Source organism: Lathamus discolor, chromosome 1 (assembly GCF_037157495.1).
Source record: "Lathamus discolor isolate bLatDis1 chromosome 1, bLatDis1.hap1, whole genome shotgun sequence".
NCBI classification, from domain to species: Eukaryota; Metazoa; Chordata; class Aves; order Psittaciformes; family Psittacidae; genus Lathamus; species Lathamus discolor.
In genome coordinates, this window is record NC_088884.1 from 88322182 (window position 1) to 88339024 (window position 16843).

Below are 16843 nucleotides of genomic sequence, written 5' to 3' on the forward strand. Positions count from 1 at the left end.
TGAGTAGAGGGAGATATAAGGAAAGGAATGCTTAAGAAACAGTAAACAAGGTAAAGGCATTTGATCTATTCAGCAGTTTTAAAGAAGATTAATCATCACATTTCAAACTCCAAGCACATATGAAATGTCTGATGTTTTATTTTCAAGTAATGTTCTTACCTAGAGCTTTCCTCCATAAATCCTCAGAGGATTTTACAATGGAGTAAAAAAACACTACTGAAATAACTAATTTTATACATGGAGATGAAGCAGCAGACTTAAAGTTGCCTTATCCTGATTTATAGATGGGAAATTTTTTTGTCTACTGAGATGAGGCAGCAAGCTTGAGGCTGTCTGGCAGTCAAGAGTCAGGAAGGGGATCTAGATTTCCAGCACTCTGAATAAAGTCACAGATAGATTATCTGACTCAAGCTATGGCTCTCCCTGTCCCAGCACCATCTTCTCCACCTCTGTAGCTGATCTCTCCTCACTTCAGGATTCATACTTCTGATTTTCTGGTTTTTGTCACTGGATTTTATTTCTGACCATCTATTGTTTCACATCAACTAGAAAGTAACTGTGTTTGTGGGTACTGTCAACGTTTTACAGCTTTTTTCTGTTTTGTTTAGGTTTTTTTTAAGTAGTGCAAATACCTTTCTGATCTGTGTGCCATACTGCCAAGTGTATGTTACATTGAACAGGCTGGTTTCACTGCACACATTCCAGATGCAGAAGACTGAAGCATCCCTGCTCTGCCTGAACCAAACAAGAGGTTTAATTTCAGTAAGGGAGAGAAGAGTTTATTTTGGGTTTCATACCCTGAGGGCAAGAAATCTCACAACATTTCCTTCTTGGAAATTAATACTTCTAGAAATGCCAAAATGCTGTTCTGCTCAGGTGCAGAATCAAATAAAAGTCAGTGGGCCTGTTCACATACGCAAAATTATTACTCATTTACCTGCTTGGAGGACTGGGCCCATATTTTTTAAGTGATCTGTCAAAATCTGTCTCTTCATTCACCTGTACTTAATAAAAGGAAATCCTTTACAGGAAGCCTCCTCAAAAATGCTGGAGTCTTACAGAAAAAGACTATCTGGATGTCAAGTTTGCAATTCAATGGGCTGTGGAACATAGTAAGGTCACCCCAGTGTAGCTTATTGAGATTACTCATGAGAGACCAGCCAGTTCTGCAGACATCTACATGTTCATCACCACAACTGGGTGTGCAGTACTGATATAGTTGTTTGCCAGTGATGCCGAGTAGTTGACCTCAACATCCTCTATTATGTCAAGAAAGAGATTAGTAGCATTAAACCCAGTACAACAAGACTGCTTATGCTGTCTGGCCTATAAATAACTCCAGCAATAATTCAGTCTCTTACTTTAAAAAGAACAAAAACACATGAGTGGGGATAGGAACCCCCAGAACAAATAAAAACTATCCTGTTGACCTAAAAGTCAATCCTACCTTGAAAGTCGCAGTGACTTTAAGAAAATGCATTATTTTTTCTGATTTTGCTACTCACTGGTGCTAAACTTGCGTGCTTTCAACCTAGCTGTGTTCTTCTCGGAGGCCTAATTAAAAGCATCTATGTGAGGAGCGTAGGCACATCTCACTGTAAGAATGTTCTCATTAATGAAATGCTGTTGATCATGCCATTCCTCTCAGAGCACTTTGTTCCTTTCATCTGCAGTCAAAATACCATTCTCTTCTAAGGGAAACTGTGAACTGGAGTCTCTCTGTGCTGCTGGAAAGTTGATCTCTTACTGAAAGGATGGCAATGACTACAGAAACGGGACTCCTAATGTGAGTAACTGTATCAGTGCTCTCAGTCCACCACAAGTTGTCACTTTAATAGTGCAATACTGTCATTTTGTTACTGACTAAAAGCATGGCAACACGATTTAAGTCAAACCTAATTCAGTTATTGAAATGTTATCCAAAAGATTTAAGCTTCTGACTTCTCCAGAAGTTTTACTTAACCAATGGCTGCAATCGGTACCCATTGAAAACCTAGGTATTCAGTGTGAAAGGCTGTGTGCTGTTAAATTCCTGCTTTAAATGTAAAAAATGCAACTTCATTCTTTCATATGAAAGAATGACAAGAGATCCCATGTAAATTTTGGGTTTATTGTATAATTTGGAAATGGAGACAAAAAATGTGAGAATACCTCATGTGTATGTGCATGGGGAGACTACCCAAGGAGCACAGGCTTGGCACAAAGCTACTTTTTCAATGGCTCTAATCCCTGGTTTTGGATGACGAAAATCACGCTAAGTACAAAAGCCTGGATGTCACTGGCATTTTCAGAAATTTGGTTTTGGTCTGAATGTGGACGTTTGAGATAACTGGTTTGAAGCTCAGGGTGTTTCCCAGCCGCTGTGCCTAGTGAACTGCGACAAGTATCACCTCATCATAGCCACGCTAAACACATACCTCGCAGTTAGCGGGTCCCGGCCATTGAACTGCCCGCCTCAAGGCCCTGAGGGAGCGCAAGTGGGAAGCGGGAGGCAGCGCTGAAGAACACGAGCGCGCGCCCCACATCGGCTCAACCGCCCCCCCTCCAACCCGCCAGTCCCGGGCTCCCGCTCCACGTGCTCGCCCGGAGCCAACAACCTCACTTCCGGCCGGCGGTGGGTGTGGGGTGGGTGTGTGTCTGTGTGTCTGTGTGTGTGTGTGTGTGTGTGTGTGTGTGTGTGTGTGTGTGTCTGTCTGTCTGTCTGTCTGTCTGTCTGTCTGTCTGTCTGTCTGTCTGTCTGTCTGTCTGTCTGTCTGTCTGTCTGTCTGTCTGTCTGTGTCTGTGCGTGCGTGTGAGGGCAGCTACGGCCGCGCATGCGCCTTGGCGCTGCTCCCTGGTAGGGCGGCTCCGGCCGGCGCCACGCTCCTCCCCGTGCCCCGGGGCTGTGCCCGCCCCCTTCCTCCCTCTCCCTCCTTCTTTCTTCTTCTCCTTTCTTGTCCTCCTCCTCCTCTATCTTCTTTTTCTTCCTCCTCCTGTTCGTGCGGCCGCTGCGGGAGCGGGCGCAGAGAAGGGGTGAGGAGAACTGGGGCGGGGGCCGCGGCCGGCATGTGAACCGGGGCAGCCCCCACCCCGGCCGCCTTTGGGCAGCGGCCGCCCCTCGCTTCAGGCGCGCCGCCTCTCTCCCGCCCGAGCGGCTTCTTCCTCGGCTGCTCCGCGCCCGTCCCGTGGGCCCGGCGGGCCTCCCTCGCCATGAAGAAGTTTTCTCGGATGCCCAAGCCCGAGGGGAGCGGCGGGACAGCGGGTGTGAGCTCCGGCGGAGGCGGCGGCGGGGCGAGCGGCGTCGCCTTAGGCAAGGTGTTGGCCGTCGGGCGCTACCAGGTCACTCCCGAGGAGCTGCTGGCGGAAGGTAACGGGGGGAGGGGAAGGGGGTGAGGGGAGTTCTGGGGCCGTGCGCGGTGTCCGCGGGACGAGAAAGGGAGCTGTAGGGGCCGAGCTCGGCCCTGGGGCCACGCGGGGGCCGCGGCCCCCTTCCCCTTCCTGGAGAGCTGCTTACCCGCGGTAAGCCGGTTAGGGGTGCTTTGGTGGTTTTTTCTTGTTTCGGCTGGTGCGTGGGGCTCGGTGGTGGCTTAGAGTGGAGTATTGTGGAGTATCCCGGCATATTGTGGCGAGTCAACCGGTCGGAGATGTCCGGGGAGCTGGCGGGTCGTTCCCTGGGTCGGATGGAGCAGCTGGGATCGGGGACGGCGCTCCCGGGCACTGGTGCCTCTGGTGGGGAGCAGCAATTCTGTAGCAGGGGTTTGCAGCTAATCTGAGGAGAAAAAACATACATACACACACACCCAAAAAAACACAACCACATACGCACAAAAAACCCCAACAAACACAAAAAAAACCCCAACAAACCGGAACAAACAAGCAGAAAACAAGCCGCATGGTCTTCCTTGTAGGAGTGCAGTAGGTTTCTGGTAGGGTCAAGAGTGAAGTTGCAGTGCTCGCAACTTCTGCTGTCGAGTATTGCTGGCCTCCCTCCCCCTTGTTGCAGGGTGCCTGACAGCTAATTCTTGTCGTTAGCTTGCACTTCATGTCTTTGGACCTCCATTGGGTCTTCGAAAAGAGTTGTGTGAATTCAGATAGTCTTGTAGCTCGCTGGAATTTTGAGTGACTTTAATAGGCGCTGGCGTGGGCCATCATCAAAACAGCCATGTTTGAGTTTTACTCTGTGTGTATGTTTGGGGAAGCATTCCACCCTTGATATATCCTAGTCGGGGGCAGCCCATGTTGTAACGTATAAAGTATAACTCACTTCCTAGCTCAGTGAGCACAGGGTAGTCCTGCGTACTTCGTAGTGAATGGATTCTGCAGCACTACAACACACAGCTTTGGATGTTGTGGATAAAATAGCTTATTTTTACCTTTTTTATGTCCGTGCATTGCTTAGAGTAGTTTATCCATAAATGTGCTTGTAAAGTTTCATTGCTTAGGCACATTCCTCAACAAAGATTTAAGATCCAGCTTTAACAAGTACATGCAGATAGATACTGTTTAAAATAGAAATGTATGGGTACTACTTAAATTGTCATTGCTACCTGGAAAAGGTTTTAGTAGAATTCTGAACTGGTATTTAATATTTAGATTGCAGTATTTTGTCTTTGACTTACAGAAGTGAGGTCAGGGCTTAGCCAGCTGGATACCTGCTTACCTGAAAGATGAGTGGTCTTTGCTGACAGCTTCTTCAGAGTCCTTGTCATCTGACAGGTCATTTCTCTGCAGGGCTGGTCGCAGGATAGACTTGTGAAATTATAGAAATAGGCTCCTGATCAAATGGAGGAGGTAACACAAAAACAATGTATGTAGTGAAAAGGGGAAAAAAATGCACAGTGCTTGGTTCAATTGAGCATATTATTAAGTGTTTTCTTAGAATGTGTTAAGATAACTGAGTGGGGGGTTTTGGGTTTTTTTTCTTTTTTCTGTAGCTTGCAGAAACAAATTCATAGCCCAGAAAGGCCTGGGAGCAGGGGGAGTATGAATTTTACTAGTCAGTGTTGTGCCAGTTGGCTTCCATACTTTGGAGTACAGAAAACTTAGAAAGTTTTTTGCTGCTTTTATATGGTCTCTTAAATCTGAATGCCTCAGACCAGGACTGATAGGAATTAGGGCAGTGTAAATCTGCTGCAGCTTGGGAAAAGTTTTCAAAGATGACTCCAGAGCTGTTTGGTAGGGACGACCTGAAAAGGCCTAAGAGGAATAGAAAAGAGCAGGTAGCAGAGCTGCATGTTTGAAGTGGTTGGGGAGTGAGGGAGCCAGGGGCTGATTCTCTTGCAGCTCTGTGACTGTAGTGTGTGTGTGGAGCTGGCATGTGCCCCATGGGGCTAACGGAAGGGTCATGGTGATGAAGGGCTCATGTGGTGCTTTGGTACTTACAACTGACCAAGGTAGTGCATGAAAGAGTTGCTTTTTATCTAGGGATTACTTCTCGACAGTCAGTTTTTTCCCTTGACTTAGTGATACCTAATAGTAAGTAATTGCATGTTATTGACGTTACGTTAGTCATATTGGAATGTGTTATTAATACTTAACACTTCAAAAATCCTCTGCTTAATACTCTTCCTCTTTGTGGGGCAAGGAGGAACAAACTGGTTTAACCCTAGTCCCTTTGCGTAAGGCATTTTTTCCTTCCTTTCTTTTCTGAAACCCAGTTTTACTGAGGGTCTTAAGCTTGTCATGTAGTTCCTATTACTGTAGGAGGCTCATATCAGAGTTTTATGTTGTGTCACAAAGTGTTGTTAATGAGTTAATGAATCTAATGAACGTAAGCCTATTTCAGAATGGATGTAGAACGTTCTCTTAGCAGTGCTGTGGTATTGATAGGCCTTTTTACTAGCTATAAGAATTAGTAGCATTATGTGTCTGTCAGATTCAAATGATATGAAGACCCACCTCCCTCCCATTCAAAATTTTGCCTTAGGAAGCTAGCGCTTGATTTTGCATCTATTTTGCATAATTGTGTATAATGCTGTCTAAAGCAACTGCAGCCTTTTGTAGTAAAGCAAGTATAAGGGTTCTAGTGCTGTAGTTAGTAGGCTGTTAGACAGTTTCATCTGTTTTAAATGCATCTCTTCTCTGGTGACTTCTTAACCTATGTAACGTGATGTTTAGTATGTTGTTGGATGGAGGTATTTGTTTTAAGGTTTTATTTTGCAGAGGTGGGGAAAAAACCCAATCAGTTTTGGTTAAGGCTTGAAAATGAGTTCCAGTCCATTTGGAGGGGACTGTAGAAGTATGTGGAATAAATGACTGATGCAGGTGGAATTAAGGCCTTCTCTTTGTATCTTGTTGAACAAAAGTGTGTGCAATGCATCTGAAGTTTGGAAAATTCAGTCTGATAAAAATATGGAAATTCTCTCTTGAAAGTTACAGTTAGTGCACAGGGAACTCTAGTTATGGTGAGTCTAATCTTTGAAAAAAGACTTTCTAGTTCACATTTGGTGATAAATGCCTTATGTGGCTAGCAGGTAGTTGTAAACTTAGTGGGCCAGTGCTACTGGACTTGGAGCCATCTTCAGCAGAGAACCTTGAAATAAAGGGAGTAGTGTCCTAGAAACAAGCATGAGAGTTTTTTTGGTCACATCTTAGGAGTGCTATGGCTGTGGGTGAGCTTTACTGAGTTGGATTTCACAGGATTATCCAATAATTACTGTTTGCTTATAAATGCTAACCCTAGCTATAGATAAGGTATAGCCTCATACGCTGTCAGTATAGCACAAGAGTGTGATGCTCTTGCTCCCAGAAAGCTTTGTGTTTGGGGAAGGACTAGGTTGGCTGCATTTGGTGGAAGCGGAACTCTCTTGTCATTAAATCTGTGTTGGGATTATATCCACACCCCACCCCCCCCCCCCATTTTAAACCTTCCACCAGCAAGTATGTTGCTTACAGAAGTGGAAGCAAGATGCTGGAGACCTGAATGGAAAAAACTGCATACCCTATGCAGCTTGCTCTCAGAAGTACCCAGATTGGGTTTAAACTAGTGGTAGGTAGTGTTGCTGTGCTCAGAAAAGGCAATAGGCTTGTCTTCAGTTTTTATGTGCATCTAAACTTGGTTGGGTTGGAGGGGTTGAACATGATATGTTGCTACTCGGGCTGTAACTTTCTCTGTTGCCTTTGCCTTAGTGTATGTGGTAGGAAGTTGTTTAGTAGTGGTTATACTGTGGGGTGGTTTTTTTTCTTTTTTTGTTATCATTGTGATTGATAAAATGATGAGTTTGGAGCAGTGTAGTGTTGAGCCTTCCATATGTTGTGTTCTATCTTAGCAAGGTGTTGTTTTTCTTAGTGACTTTACATCTGGGCCTAGAGAGAATAGGAGGGAAGAAGCCATTAAAGTGGTGGTTCCATTTAAGCTAATGAGTTCATGTTTGTATAACACATTTGCTTCATGTGTTTGATACAATGGTTAAAGCTCAGTTTTCTGTGAAGAGAGACCTCTTGATAGGACAAATGAAAACTTTGTATCTTCCCTTTATAAAATTGGGAATTCTTTCTCCCTTCTTTTTAAGTTGTCTCACTACCGTCTTTTGGAGTAATTACTGGCAAACTAGTGAAGGAATGAGCTGCTTGCAAGCTCTGTCATCGGTGGTACTTGAATTAGGCATGCAGTCTTTGGAAGCACTTGATGACATTTATTATTCAGTTGTTCTTTTGTTTTCATACTGTTCAGTTGAGGCCTAAGAAAACTACAGCCTTAATGGAGAAGAACCCAGGTCCTGTTTTGTGAGATCCTGTGTTGTTTGTAGGTTGTCATGCTGTTCAATTTCTAGAGTTCATAAGGTTTTTCATGCACTTCTAGGATGCTTTGGTAAGCTGCACTGCAGTTAACCTTTCATACACTGATTTTTAGGTCTTTAGAGTATGTTCTCTTGTGGGGATTTGCAACTCTGGCAGCCGCTATAAATCTTGAAGCGTGCTGCTGTACAGCGTACACTGCTTTATCTCCTGTGAAGATGTGGGTCGTGGGTTGTGCTTTGCTCTGAAGAGGTTGAATAGAGAGAAGTGCCTTTGTAATAGATGTCAACTTTAGTATCTGAAAGACTTTAGATGTGGTATGGACCAACTTTGTACCTCTTGAGATTGATTGTACAATGGGAGAGCTTATTTTTGTGGTAGGTATTATGAGTATAGCTGGTGCACGGTGACTTCTGTCATGACGATGTGGTGTGCCACTGTCCTACATGGTAAGCTGAGATGTTTGTTATTGGCTTTCTTCATTAGTTTTGAGGTTATGTTGCATGTGACTTGCCACTGTTGGTAGTAGCTGCTGTTTTACTTTCAGTTGGAATCTAGTTCACTTTTTTCGGGTGGATTGTGAGCTGGAAGGTTATCTGGAAAGATTTAGTTGGGATTGGTCATGTTGATAGTGTTTTTCGGAGTGTAACATCGCTGAATCCGTGTTTACACATTACTGTAAATGTCAGGTCTGTTATTCTGTCTGAAGCAGTTTTGCTTGGATAATATCTGAGTAGGAGAAATGGTTGGCTTGAGTTCAAAAGCTAAAGGGAGGAAAAAAGTCAGCGCGAGTACTTGAAACTTTCTGGTTTTCATTTTGTCTAAGAGTATAACGTAATACACGTGAAGTTCTGGCACACTCCCAGTGATGGGCATGTCTGCCTTGCTCCCACCTTAAGAATGGCAGGGTTGACATGCTGAACAGAGTTTTGGTGTCTGGGTAATACAACATCTGGAGCCTGTACTGTAGCACTTGAGATTAATCTTTTGGGCTTCTCAAGCCTAATGAAAGCAGCTAACATCTTGAAAAAAGAATGTTGTGTTTTGCGTATTACAAGATGCGGCTGTGTTCCATGTCGTAAAAAAAAAAAAAAAAAAAAAAAATGCAATCCAGGAAGCAGTTTGGGTATTTGCATGTGATCCTGGTCTCGTCAATATGCAGGTAGAAATATCTTATTATATAACGTGGTGCACAAAATGAATGTTTTGTTATCTAAGTATACTGGCAACTGCAGTGGTACTTCTGGAGAACAGTCATTCTTGCTGTGTTTTCCAGAGCTGTCATGTGCCTCTTTTTCAAAGATGGAGAAATTAACAGGTTAGGAAACATCTGCAGGCCGACAAAGATGTCTGTTGTACAGGTAAGTCCAAGTTCAGCTCTTAGGGACATGCGGCCTAACATTCTTTGATTGTCAAGTTATTAGTCTTGCGTCCCCTTAAGGACTCTCCTTTCTGCTTTGCAGTACACACCAACATGTAATATTACACCTGATAATTGCATGTAATTGTTCTGTTCTTTTTCAAGAACATTATGAATTTAACTTTTGTGTGCCCAGAAGTTGTTAAATACTGAGCATGTACTTTGGAATCTAGTAATTCTGAGCTAAGTCTTTGGGATAGTGGCCAAGAGTTAAATGATTATAAAGAAGCAACTTATTTGTAGCAGTATCATATGATGCACAAGCTGAAGCCATCTTTCCTATGCCAACTTTTGACTTAAGACAGATGTAACAAACATGCCATCTCCTTGCATTTTTTTCTTAGGGCTGTGTTTTGATCAAGTATTCTGATGCTACAGTAGTCATAAAAGGTGCTGTATGCATGCTTACTATGAAGCTCCTGGACATCCTCAAAGTATAAGGCAGTGTGTGAAAAGGGAGGATATGTTGGCTTTGTCTGGGAAATGCTTAGTCTGGCTGGAAAAGAAGTTGTGCAGGGTCTCATTTTAGGGGTGTGTGTACTGTTGGCTTTCTTTTTTTAATTAGATTGGTGTTTTGCATATCAATTTAGAAAAGAAAAGCTTTGTAAGCTAGTAAAAGTAGACTTCCTTTTCAGGCAGGTGTTAACTAGAAACTAGTGGTCCTTGGAAGAAGATTTTTATTTCTATGGGCTGTTGTTAGTGTAGCATCATAGCTGCCAGTCATTGACTAGTGTATTACCCATATGGAAGTAGCTGTACAGTTCTGTTTGTGGAGCACTGGAGTTAATGCCAGAGATGGGACTTGGTCTGTCTAGAGAAGTGTAATTACAGGCTTACATTCCTTTTGCGTCTGGGAAGAATGAGCATGTTATATGTGCACATGTTAAGTGTGTGAACTTAGACATCTTTCTAGTTGTATATGTTAGCTTGTTTGAGCTGTAAACGTGTGCACATGTGCTGTCTGCTAAATGTCTTCTTGCTAAATAGATGTTGCATCTGGTTCAGAGGAGAACTGTTGAGGTAATCACAGTTCTTGTCTCTGGCACTGTTTGGTTTACAGTGTTCTTTATAAGACTTCATTCTCAAAACTGTTGAGTTTCTTGACCTTGGGCTTTATTTATTTTATGCCTCTGTAACAGTCTAGATAAGTAGGTTACCAAAGCCCAACAAGTCGCTGTTTGGAAGCGGAGCTGTATTAACTGGCACTATGAATGCTCTATGCCTGCCCAAAATGTGGGGTGTAAGAGTGTCAGAAAACGGGGGTTCTAGAAAACAGATTTTACTCTGCATTTGGGACTAACCAGGAGCACAGACATGGTTAGTCACTGAACTGTAATTTGATTACTTAAGATGCTCTCCTCTTGCTAAGAAATTTAGATTTGTAGGAATCTGGTTTGAAGGGCAGTTTTCCGTTTTGTGTTTTTATAGGTTTAGCTTAAAAGCTGTTAATACACTGGATGAACAGCCTTTTCCTGAAATGTTGGGAATATTTGCCTATTTCTTATACCTTAAGGTGAAAGTCTAAGGGTGATTTGCGTATCCTAATAATGCAGGTCTCATCATCTCTAGTCTGTCCTTGTGCAGCGGTAGAGATGCTATGTCCTGGGTGTTGCTGTCCAGCTTAAGCAGTCAGGTGGTGAACATGAAACCCCTGTTCTTTTGAAGGGCTCGGTTCTGTTTTCTCTCTTCATCATTGTCTAGCTGCTGACAAGGAAGGAAGATGAATTCCTCTTCTCCTGCTTCCCTTGTTGTCGTGGGAATGGATTTCAGTCTCTTGAGTGTTGTCTGCTGGTTAAGAAGGTAGGAAACTTTCTGTTCTCCTCTGATTCATGTGTTCCTTGCTCACACTTGTCTAGGTTAGCTACCTTTTACTAGTAGCAGAGGGATGTCTTGAATATGGGTATGTCAGTTGTGAAACTGGGTCTCTGAACAGAAGCAAGGTGGTGGAAAATGCATGGGGAAGATGGTTAACAACTGGAAGCAAAAGTCTTACTTGTTCTAAGGGTCTGTTTTACTTAAGTGTAAATATTTCTTTTGGTTTGAGTAGCAAAAGTCATGGTTTTCTTGAGCAGCATGAACACAGATGTTACAAATTATGGAGTCTGTGTTGTGGGACTAAATACTAGATAAATTGGAGTGTTCTCCCTGTAAAGGTATGATAGTCTTTTCTTAGCCTTGATTCTTGTTGCATCTGCCTTGCCACTTCTGACACAAATGCTAAAAACATTGAAGAAATTATTTTGTAGACTAATATGAGAGAGAAAACCTCTGAACATTCTTTTGTCTGGCTTTCGAAGAGTTGTCAAAGCTGATATCGATCTGAAGAACATCACATCCACTTAGTCTTTCAGCAGATGGAGAAACTAAGGAAGATGAAGGAGTTTGCCCCAAGTCATACAAGTCTGTACAAGAGATGCTGGAAGAGTCTGGAGCATCCTGGCTCTGGAATGGTTTCTTCCTCATTGCTTCTGTAATAGGCTATACCTTGATTGCCATATACAAAGAAAGGAATGCTGATATTGCAGGGCTTGAGGAGGTCTTACTTGGAATAATGTATATGTTGGGCTTCCTTACAAACTTGCACGTTATTTTAATGGATGGATTTGTTTGTATGGTGCCTTGAAACTTTAATATGCAAGTCTCTAAGAGTTATGTAGTAATATGTAGGAGTGGTTCAATTCTTGGCTTAATTCTTGTTCTGTTGTGCTGATTCATTTTACTTTTTTTTAATGTATTTGCACCATGATTTGTATCTGTGCATGTTGTCTTTCAGTAGCAGTTCTAATGAGATTATCTTAGTGTTAGGCCACTTTTATTATAAAACAAAAAATAGTTTTAAAAGTGTGTGATTACTCTGACGTTATTATTTCTTCCATAATTCCTATAGGTTGAAAAACTGAATATAATTTTTTTTAGCTAAAGTGTTGCTGAACACCTGTGGGGTTTTTGATTTGGTTAATTACTGAATCACATGCAGGCAACTATATGAAAAGAGCATTTCTTTGGAGAGCAAGCTGTGGAGGAACAGAACTTTGAGCTAATCTTCATTTAACTGCTAAATGTACATGGGCTTCATCTGTGCTCTTTAAGAAATGTGGCAGCACCAACTGCTCTTTTGGATTGCAGTAGTGTAAACACAGGAGACTGTGATTTCTTGTAGCACTTTGGTTTTGAACTCTTGTGTCTTCGATATGGAGCAAATAAATCATTAAAGAATGAAAGGTACTTAATTACTCTGCTGGCACACACGTATAGTGACCTGACTTGAATATAACATGTGTTGCAGGAGTCAAGAATAGGAAGCGTGGATGAAATTTGTCATGTCAGTGTTGGACATGACATCAGTTCTGTTCCATGTGTGAAATGCAGGAAAAGAAACTTTTTGAAACGAAGGAAGTGATTTTATCTTTGTGAGCTGCTGTCTCTCCATAGAGCTCGGTAGCATGGCCTGTGTCTGTGGAGTCCAGACCTTGGCCTTGAGTTCTGTTTAGATGAGTAATTGCAGGGTACTAACACTTGGCTTTTACTTAATGAGAACTCCTGAAAACAGTGGGAGGTTTATTTGTTCTCAGAATGAGCTATCCAGAAATTCCTTAGGTGCTCTGAAAATAGAAGAGAAAGCTGATACAGTTATCAGTTGTATTTACTGTTCTAAAAGCAGTATTACCATACAGAAACTCAAAAGCAAACTCATGTGCCACATCTAATTTGGTTTAGTCATGTAGATATCTTCAAGTTGCTCCAGTCTTGCTTTGAATTTAATGTTACCAGCTTTGTGCTCTCTTGAAATGATTGTCTCCATTAAACAGCTATTGTACTTAGTCCTCAGGACTTGCTGTTCAGTGAAGCTGCTGTTGAATTGTATAGCTGCATTTGTAAGAGGGAGTTTTACTTGAATGTCTTCTGGCTTTAGGTAGTAGATGGGTCCTAATGTTTTCATTGTCTGAGACAAAGGCTTCCAGACTTGTCTGTTTAATGAATAACTGCCTTGTTCAGAGTTACTGTTGTTGACTGCCTTCAAACGGGGTAGGTGTATCGGAGGTATTAAGTGATTTTGATAATCTTGATTCTAATACTTGGAATCTCGTTGCCATTGCAGCATAGTTTATTTAAAACAATCAAGCTGCTTATACCATTTAGAAGTTTCAGTGTCTCTTTGAATCCTCATGTGTCACAGTGTGAAAGTTGAAAGTATTATTACTGAATGAAGCTCAAGTGTAAGAGATGTAAAATAATTCAGATAACAGTCTTAATAAAGAGATGTTTTGTATGTGAATTGAAATATTCAAATGTATTCAACATGTACCAGATAGAGCTATAAGAACTGCCTGCCCCCCCGCACATGCTGAGGAAGTAATATTGCCTAAAATATTTAATTCTGTTTATTGGTATAGGCAGGTTGAATCTCAGTATTTTGCTCTTAATTTATTGGTCTCCCATTGTTCATTTGCCAGATGGGTCTGTATCTGCTCCTTTGATATCTTCAGAATTTAAACAAAGACAAATATTTGCAGACAGCTAAAGATGAGGTGAAATAATGAAAATTGTTACACTGATTGCCTCAAATAATAATGCAATGTATCTTTAGCAACTAATTCCAGCCAGTTAATTCAGTTTTGATCATGCTCATGTATGAAAAACTGTCAATGAGTTCAGCGGTGATTACTCTTGGATGTGAAGATGTGAGTCAGGCTCTGTAGACTCTTTGTAGCAGTGGAGAGGGACATGTTTCATCTAGATAATGTGGTATGTGTATGGTGTCTTGGAAATATAGTAAAGCAGAGACTCTTGTAGGACATCTTCCTCAGTCTGGAATGCTTGTGCATGATGAATTGCTTTGTTCATCTCAGCATGGCCCGGTGACTGTTCTGTTTCTGCTGCAATAGAAGGTGGCACATCTCCAAGGTGCCATGGAACTTGCTGTTTTGGCCAAGCTGGGCACCTCCCGCTTTGCCTTGTTTCTGTGCCATGGTGGTTTTGTGGTATTGAGTGGACAAGTTATTCCTGTGTGAGGTTATAGATTGGTTCTTTGACTTTCTGTGCTTTGGATTCTTATGCTCGTGTGTTTAAATAGCAATGTAAATTCTAATACTAAAGAAAACAAAAGACAAATTACAGAGCAAGAGTTGGAGAAAAAGTTGTGTTGGATCTATTTTAATGGGTGGTAACATTCTATGTGACAGTGGAGTTTACTTCCAGAAAAGCTGTGCATATTAGGTATATAATGTATCTGTACCCACTGATTTAACCATTCTGTAACTCTTATTTTGACACTTGTTTATTATATTGGAGTTAAAACCAAGGTATCAAGGTGTGTTTTGGTTGGGTTTATTATATTGGAGCTAAAATCAAGGTATCAAGGTGTGTTTTGGTTGGGTTTTTTTGTTTTGATTTTTATTTTTTTATTTTTTAAATAAATGGTTATGTGCATTAAAAATGCTTATTGACATGCCTTTTAGAGCTGACTTTGTGAATGAAGCCCAGTGGATTGTGACTTGTTGCCAGACTTTACAGAAATTTCTTACTTTCAGTTTGTTAGTATAGAAAATGGACCCGTTTAATACTCTAGTTTCTGTTACAACATGCTTGTGGTAGGCTTGTTCATCTTACATACTTTATCCTTGAGAAGGATGTTGCCTGATGGGAGGGAAGAGAGCAGAGGCTTTACAGAGAGTAGGTTTTTCAGAGTTGAGGCAACTTGTCGAAGTCTCAAAGTATATAAGCTTTACTTGGGTTAAAGCTTCATAATAAAAATACTAGTACCTGGTTGCATCACTGGTTTGCATGCTTTACCAGTTGATCTAATGATTATTAAATGGTTAAAAACATCAAATATTTGTGCATTTGACATCTCTATGCTCTCCCTTGAAACGTAACCATTTCTCTCTTTCCCAGCGAGAATATCAGATGAATTTTGCTTTTCCCAGTTTGATACCTGGGCATGTCTGATGCATTGGTGTTACTAAATAAGAAAAAGTTCACAAAAATCTATAGCAGACCTTAGTCTGTCCTTCACAGAGCGCGGTAGTAACTTGGAGTGTCTTGGCTTCCCAGAGAAGCTGTGGCTGCCTCATCCCTGGCAGTGTTCAGAGCCAGACTGGATGGGGCTCAGAGCAACCTGGTCTAGTGGAATGTATCCCTGCTCATGGCAGGGGGTTGGAACTGGATAAGCTTTTAAGGTTCCTTCCAACCCAAACCATTCTGTGATTCCCAAAGTAGTCTCAGGTACTTACCTCAAAGCTTTTTGCAGAGTGGGACTGCGGTTGGTGCTATGAGAAATCAACTGTGAGAAGGCCTACAGGGCTGCAGGCCAATGAGCAGGTAAAGGTGTTCTGTCACATCCCATTGGTATTGCTTTAACAGCACTGCTTTCAGAACAGATGCTGGTCTGAAGACAGCTCTGTTTCTTGTCTAAACTAGCCCTGATATTCAGATTGTCACACAGTGGGAATTTGTGTGGGCAGTGGGAAAAGCAACAGTGGTATGTCCCCTTGGAATGCACTGTCTGCATGCTTAAAATAAAGTGGAGGAATATTGAAATCCAAAACCCATGTGTGTAGAAATGGATTATTTTAAAATTAGGGAGCTGTTTCTGCTCTTGTCTTGGGGAGTGCTGAGCTCTTGAGTTTGCAGGAAACATCTGTCAACTGCTCTTTTAGGTGGAGCTGTGTCTCAACCTTGTGTTTGTGACTGAGACATGGAATATGCTTTACTAAAAACATACAGAAAAGTGTACATAAATTATATACACATACACACACATTCACAATATTTTATGCTTAGTGCATCTTCTTAAGCAGAGGAGCTGCAGGAATGGAAAGGCAGAGTTGTGGTCAGTGGCTTCCTTGGCCTGTGGAGCTTTTGCCAAAAGCTGAGTACTTGAGCAAAGATTCTTCATAAGGCTTGAAAACTGCATTGTAAATTTTGATTGATGTGTAGCTTCTCAATAGTCAAGTGGAGTTTGGAATCTGATTTAACACTTGCAAATGTGTGAGTTCTGTTTGGTTTTGAAAGGTTTTGCTGTTTAGATATGAAATTTGAAGAACTGAATAGTATTGTCCAGGCAGAACTAAAGAGTTGTGGTCAATGGCTCAATGTCCGGCTGGAGACCAGTAACGAGTGGTGTCCCTCAGGGATTGGTGTTGGAACCAGTCTTGTTTAACATCTTCATCACTGACATGGACAGTGAGATTGAGTGTGCCCTCAGCAAGTTTGCTTGTGGTGGTCCGGTTGATATGCTGGAGGGAAGGGATGCCATCCAGAGGGACCTTGACACGCTTGTGAGGTGGGCTGATGCCAATCTTATGAAGTTCAACCATGCCAAGTGCAAGGTCCTACACCTGGGTCGGAGCAATCCCAGGCACAGCTACAGATTGGGCAAAGAAGAGATGCAGAGCGGCTCTGCAGAGAAGGACTTAGGGGTGCTGGTCGAGGAGAAAATGAACATGAGCCGGCAGTGTGCGCTTGCAGTCCAGAAAGCCAACTGTACCCTGGGCTGCATCAAAAGGAGTATGACCAGCAGGTCGAAGGAGGTGATCCTGCCGCTCTGCTCTTGTGAGACCTCACCTGGAGTATTGTGTGCAGTTCTGGTGTCCTCAACATAGAAAGGACATGGAACTGTTGGAACAAATCCAGAGGAGGGCCATGAGGATGATCAGGGGACTGGAGCACCTCCCATATGAAGATAGGCTGAGAAAGTTGGGGCTG

The 16843-nt window shown here is 42.3% G+C and overlaps 1 protein-coding gene across 2 annotated transcripts in view; it reads left to right on the forward strand.

The window, feature by feature from the left end:
* The first annotated feature begins 2753 nt into the window (after positions 1 to 2753).
* BMP2K (BMP2 inducible kinase) overlaps positions 2754 to 16843 on the forward strand; it is a 53365-nt gene continuing 39275 nt past the window's right edge. Inside the window, exon 1 of one of the 2 annotated variants that reach the window (XM_065685503.1) lies at positions 2754 to 3346. In XM_065685503.1, the coding sequence (XP_065541575.1) occupies positions 3190 to 3346 (157 nt within the window). In that variant the 5' untranslated portion in view covers positions 2754 to 3189. Of the gene's footprint in view, positions 3347 to 10849; positions 10937 to 16843 lie in introns of those variants that run through there. The other variant, XM_065685512.1, reaches the window with a different exon arrangement.